General features: G+C 32.0%; 1 protein-coding gene across 1 annotated transcript; it reads left to right on the top strand.

Annotated features, from left to right (window-relative positions):
• Positions 1-2,538: 2,538 nt before the first annotated feature.
• LOC116133616 (putative disease resistance protein RGA4) lies at positions 2,539-2,970 on the top strand. Its single transcript, XM_031419287.1, has one exon. The coding sequence runs from the start codon at positions 2,539-2,541 to the stop codon at positions 2,968-2,970; it is 432 nt and encodes a 143-aa protein (XP_031275147.1).
• Positions 2,971-5,973: the final 3,003 nt, after the last annotated feature.

Here is a 5,973-nt window from a genome sequence, read left to right as displayed (position 1 = left end):
AGTGAGAAATAACAAAGAAGAAAATGCAGCATATAAGGGAGTGTGTAAGTGAGCGTATTTATAGAAGTGCAGGTGAGGTGTTGTATTACGCAGAGCTGACATACTTGATAAGTCAATAAGCCAGGTAGTCGATGGCTTTCTTAACTCTCTTTATTGACCAACCTTTATCTAATTTCAGCAAAGCAAAGCGGACATTCTGGAAACTAATCTTTACACATAAATTAAGTCACGTTTATAACAGGATTTTCCTGACACACCTGAGGTTTAGTGAAAGAAAAACAGATCCATAAGTTTCAGAATGGAACATTACACCTTTGTAATTGACAGAAGTTTATGAAAAGTTAATAATCACTTTGAATCTTAGGTATAACAATAATGTTTTACTTACAATTGAATCATACAACCAGACAGAAATTGTACAAAATTTATGTAAAGTGATAACTTTATCTTTTATTTTTCGCCTGATTATATGATTTAATTGTATGATTCAGTTGTAAGCATAATATTGTTCGGGATATAATTACTAATATACTTTTATTTTATCTTTTATTGTATAATAAAAAGAAGTTGATATTTAATATTTGTCACATGATTGAAATATTAAATATATTAACTGATTAAAAATATTGAAATTTGACAATTGATAGAACATTTGAGAAATTAAAAAACTTGTATTTTTATTATACATTATTTATTTAACCCTTATGACTATTATTTTTTTACTCCGTGAATTACAATGGTGTAAATGTTTCATTCCCAACCTGTGGATTTTCTTGCACTAGACATCAGCGGTGTAAAAAAAAAACCCCCACATCACCAAGTCAACCAATCAGTTTTTCTTTCAAACCAATTAATAAGTTTTAACTTTATATTGGATTAACTTATTATCCGGGTTATTTAATCTATTAAATCGCTCATATGATGAGCCTTTATTATATGATATATGGTTTGGGTTTTTTTTTTTTTTTTTTTTTTTTATATATATATATATATTTTCTAAGATGTCAATGTTATAAAGGTGAATTACTAAATAAATAACTTCTGTGGTAAGTAAACAATTAAGTATTAAAAAACATAGATAGATGTTTAAATGACTACATTTTTTTAAACATTATTAATATTGAATTAGAATTATTATTAATATAAAATTGTTTTCACATTCAAATTATTTTTTATAGATATAGTTGATATTTTATTTGTCATTTCTAAGGAATCAAATTTTGAGTATCCTCACCTAGGATATCTATAAAATTAATAGATTATTAGAGAATTAGATTAAACAAGAATCACATTTAAAATGTTAATGTTTAACCAAAGACATTTGTGGTTCATGATTATTGGATAATCAGCTTTGAATTTCTCCAAAACAACCCTAACTGCGGCGTTCATTTGTCAATACGTTCCCAAATAGGTGTAGATTTTGAGAATAGGATTTTACTTGAGTTAAACACTCGACTGATTTTCACCAATCCAAAATTTCAAGATCAATCTACACAATCTTACTTGTGTTGTGACGGGATTTTAATTTTGGGTTCATAACTCACTGACTCCTCACTTTACCCAAGGGAATTAGTAAACAAAGCATATGCAAATTTGCAATTGCTACGTGGTTTTTGATTTCTTTATTTATGTTGGAAATAACACAGAATAACATATATTCTAATCTCATCCCAAGATCATGTTCATAGTCACCCATTGCAATCACATTTTACATATAAACGAACTACAATGAATTTACACAGCATAAATACCTCTTCTCCGTATCTCTGAAGCAAAAATTAAACCTGGAAGAATAAACTGCGTAGAGTATTTTCTTTTCAATTTTAGAGAGAGAGAGCCTGTTTTTTCTTTGCGTATTGGTGAGTAACCTTACTAAAAGGAAAAACTTTCTTTTTATATGGGAGCGGTTCGTGAGAAACTGCCTTTGGCAGTTTCCACTTCCCANCAAGTTGTTGATGATTCTGTAATATTTAGATCTTACTGGCCTTTTTGGATATTTAACCAAACTTGAATTTCACATGCGTCCCATCAATCGTATTTTAAATCTAAAATGATGAAAATAATAAATGTGGTCCCATTAATGGAGAAAGATTTACATAATTTAACTAAAAATAGAGATTTAAATCTTTAGCAATAATAAACAAAACAAAAGTTGAGGCTTTATTAAGTGCAGGCCAACAAAACAACGCATTGCTGATTAATTAATTTTACTGGATTCCAAGCATCAATTGCAACTTCTGCTTTATATATAACAAACACGAACAAAGAAAAAGATGATTCAATGGTGCTGGCCTACAAGGCACACCATTGTTGACTCTGCTAATTTGAAGGGATTTGCCATTAAAGTTTCCATATTTTTATTGAATTATGGGCATCAATCAAAGGCGGGAAGGCCGAAGGCGGGTGGGTCCTTTTCAACCATGTAACATTTTTTGGTTTCTAGCTTCATCTATGTGTTATAAGAATTCAAAGAACGTCAAAATCTTTACAAATATATCTCTTGCTTGTTTTTCTTACAAGTATTTACCTTCTCTGATTATGGCTAGAGCTATTGTTTCCTGTCCCCGAAACTATCTGGTTTCATTCATTCTCGAATGGATACAGCAGGAGACGAGGCTAGTTGTTGGTGTTGACGAAGAAGTTAAAAAGCTCACAAGCAATCTTGACGCTATTGAAGCTGTGTTTCTTGATGCAGAGGAGAGAGAAGTGAAGGAGAGAGATGTCAGACTTTGGTTAGATCGGCTCAAGTACATGTCTTATGACATTGAAGACGTGTTGGATGAGTGGAACTATGTTATGTTGAAACAGCAAATTGTGGGGGTTCTTGCTAAGAAGGTACGTCTTTCCTTTCCCTCTTCCTCTTCATACCAACAAGTTGGGTTACGTCATGAAATTGCGGTCAAGATAAAGGAATTCAATGAAAAGTTAGATGTCATTGTGAACAAAAAGACATCTACGATTTTAAAGTGAGTAGAAGTGTTGGAAAGTCCGAACGAGTACAAAGTACCTCAATTGTTGATGTGTCCAATATATGTGGTCGAGTTAAGGAAAAGAATACTTTAGTACACATGTTGTGTGAGAGTAGTGACCAACACCCCCATATCATCTCTATTATAGGGATGGGGAGAATCGATAAGACTACTCTTACTCAATTTGCTTCTAAAGACAATGAGGTAATAAACAACTTTGATAAAGTAATCTGAGTGTGTGTGTCAGAACCTTTTGATGAATATAGGATGTCGATGTTATAAAGGTGAATTACTAAATAAATAACTTCTATGGTAAGTAAACAATTAAGTATTAAAAAACATAGATAGATGTTTAAATGACTACATTTTTTTAAACATTATTAATATTGAATTAGAATTATTATTAATATAAGGTTGTTATCTCGTTCAAATTATTTTTTATAGATATAGTTGATATTTTATTTGTCATTTCCAAGGAATCAAATTTTGTGTATCCTAACCTAGGATATCTATAAAATTAATAGATTATTAGAGAATTAGATTAAACAAGAGTCACATTTAAAATGTTAATGTTTAACCAAAGACATTTGTGGTTCATGATTATTCGATAATCACTTTGAATTTCTCCAAAACAACCCTAACTGCGGCGTTCATTTCATTTGTCAATACGTTCTCAAATAGGTGTAGATTTTGAGAAAAGGATTTTCCTTGAGTTAAACACTTGAGTGATTTTCACCAATCCAAAATGTCAAGGTCAATCTACATAATCTTACTTGTGTTGTGACGGTTGACAGTAAAAAGTGCCTTTTAATTTTGGGTTCATAACTCACAGGCTCCTCACTTTACCCAAGGGAATTAATAAACAAAGCATATGCAAATTTGCAATTACTACGTGGTTTTTGATTTCTTTATTTATAATTCTGATTCAAAGCTAGCTTTATTAAAGTCATACATAAATTTATTCTACTCTTATCTAGAGTGTATGACATTTACCCACCCAAAGTTCTCCGTAATTATATTTTTCCACCCATAAACTTTGAAATAAAAAAAAAAAAAAAAATTTTACCACCCATCGTTAAATTCAGACGCCGGTTTTAACAACAAAAGGACATTATTGTCAGTTCGCACAATATATATTATAGGGTTAATGTTACTTACACCCCTAAATCACAAACACATAGCAATTACTTTCATTAACTAGGAAATTAGCAATGTAAACCTCTATCTTCAATTTTTATGATTACAATGGAGGTTTCACTTTTAAAGTACGCATATTTCTAAAAAAAATTAAAATTGTATATGTTACTTACACCAAAACCCCCATATTTTGTTCACCAATATTATTGATTGGTTGCCTAACTCAAGTTTACATTTGTTACTCTTTTACTAGTTCAGTAGAACTACTAATTAAACCTAGAGTTAGTTCCAACCCAACCAAGTTTTGGCTCTCATATTGTGTGAACCAAACTACGGTGAAAAATATATTTTGCTAGGGTGGAACACATGTTACTCTTTTACTAGTTCACCAAAACCCCCATACTTAGGGCTATTTTCGAGCTTAGCCGAGCCGAGTTTTTGGCTTAACAAGCTCAGCTTGTGAAAGGAGATGAGAATTCAAGTTCAAGACGAGCTGAGCTGAGCTAAGTTGAGCTTCTGATTTCCTGACTCGACTTAGCTCGTGAAGGGAGAAAAGGATTTCAAGTCTGGCTCGCAAGCCGGCTTAACGAGCCGAGTAAGAGCCGGCTTTCGAGCCAATAAAAAAATGCAATTTTTTTAAAAATTGAGAGCAAATTCTTCTCTCTCCAATTTATTACTCATTTCTTTTCCTTTCTCTTCTCTCTCTCTCACATTAATTACTCCTTTCCTTTCTCTTCTTTTCTCTCTCTCTAATGGCTCATGTTTCTCTTCCCTTCGTATTTAGGGATTTTAACATCAGGGGGTTCTTTGTCATTTTTGCAAACTTTTTATTTTGAAAACTTTGTTTAATCCCCCATACTTTATAAAACCCCTAAAATGCCCCTAATAATTCGAGCCTACCTCGACTCACTAGCCTAACGAGCCGAGCTGAGGTAGGCTCGAACTCAGCTCGTGCTCCCTCACGAATCGAGCCGAGCCGACTTGCGAGTGGCTTGCCTTGTTGAACAGCCCTACCGATATTTTGCTCACCAATGTTATTGATTCCAGCCAACTTTTTTTTTTTCAATTTTTTTAATAAATTTTTATATTTTTTTATTTTAATAATTGACTTCATTTTTAAAAATTATTAACTCTAAAATTAATATAAAGCAAACTAGGGTGAAAAATATATTTAATAAAGTTCGGGTGGGAAAATTTCATTCACCGTCGTTAAGAATTATAAGGTCAACTAATAAAATGTATTATAGTCTTTTCGTAACTTTATGGGTGAGAAATTGTTTTTCACAAAGTTTATGGGAGAGAAAATGTAATTACGGTGAACCTTGGGTGGGAAATTGTCATTCACTCTTCTTATCTTCTATAAAATTAATGAATTGTATCTTCATTGTGGGTTTGTTTTTCCAATCCATCAAAAGAATTGTATGCACTCTTGTCACGTCAACAATTAATGTTTTTGTGAACCTCACTTCCTCCTAATAATGCCTTTGTAAATTAAGGTTTTTTATGTATTTGGTACTGAAATTAGATTTGGCAAACAGGAAGGCCGAGCAGGTACAAGCCGACGGGTAAATTTTTTGAACGGATAGGAGAAGGCACCACCCGGATAGGTGCCGGTCACCCATTTTCCACATATATTTTCACTTTTTTTTTTTTAAAATTTTGTTATTCAAACCATATATATCTAAGCATAAAACAAAGGGTAGAAAATTTTAGAAAACAAAAAATTAACTCAATCCAAAGGATATTTGACGTCCGCAAGGACAATACTCAATAACGTTGATCAAGCAAAGGCCATTACTCTCTCTCATTCTTGTATTTTAAGTTCTTAACTACACAAAGCATTGAAAATGGTGCACTCAAACCAACA

Source organism: Pistacia vera, unplaced genomic scaffold, assembly GCF_008641045.1.
Source record: "Pistacia vera cultivar Batoury unplaced genomic scaffold, PisVer_v2 Contig271, whole genome shotgun sequence".
NCBI lineage: Eukaryota > Viridiplantae > Streptophyta > Magnoliopsida > Sapindales > Anacardiaceae > Pistacia > Pistacia vera.
The sequence above is the reverse complement of the archived record's forward strand: the minus strand, read 5'-3'. Positions and strand labels throughout refer to the sequence as shown.

What these genes read in the sequence shown, in the direction of transcription:
- LOC116133616 (XM_031419287.1), top strand. Translation starts at nt 2,539, where the DNA reads ATGGCTAGAGCTATTGTTTCCTGTCCCCGAAACTATCTGGTTTCATTC.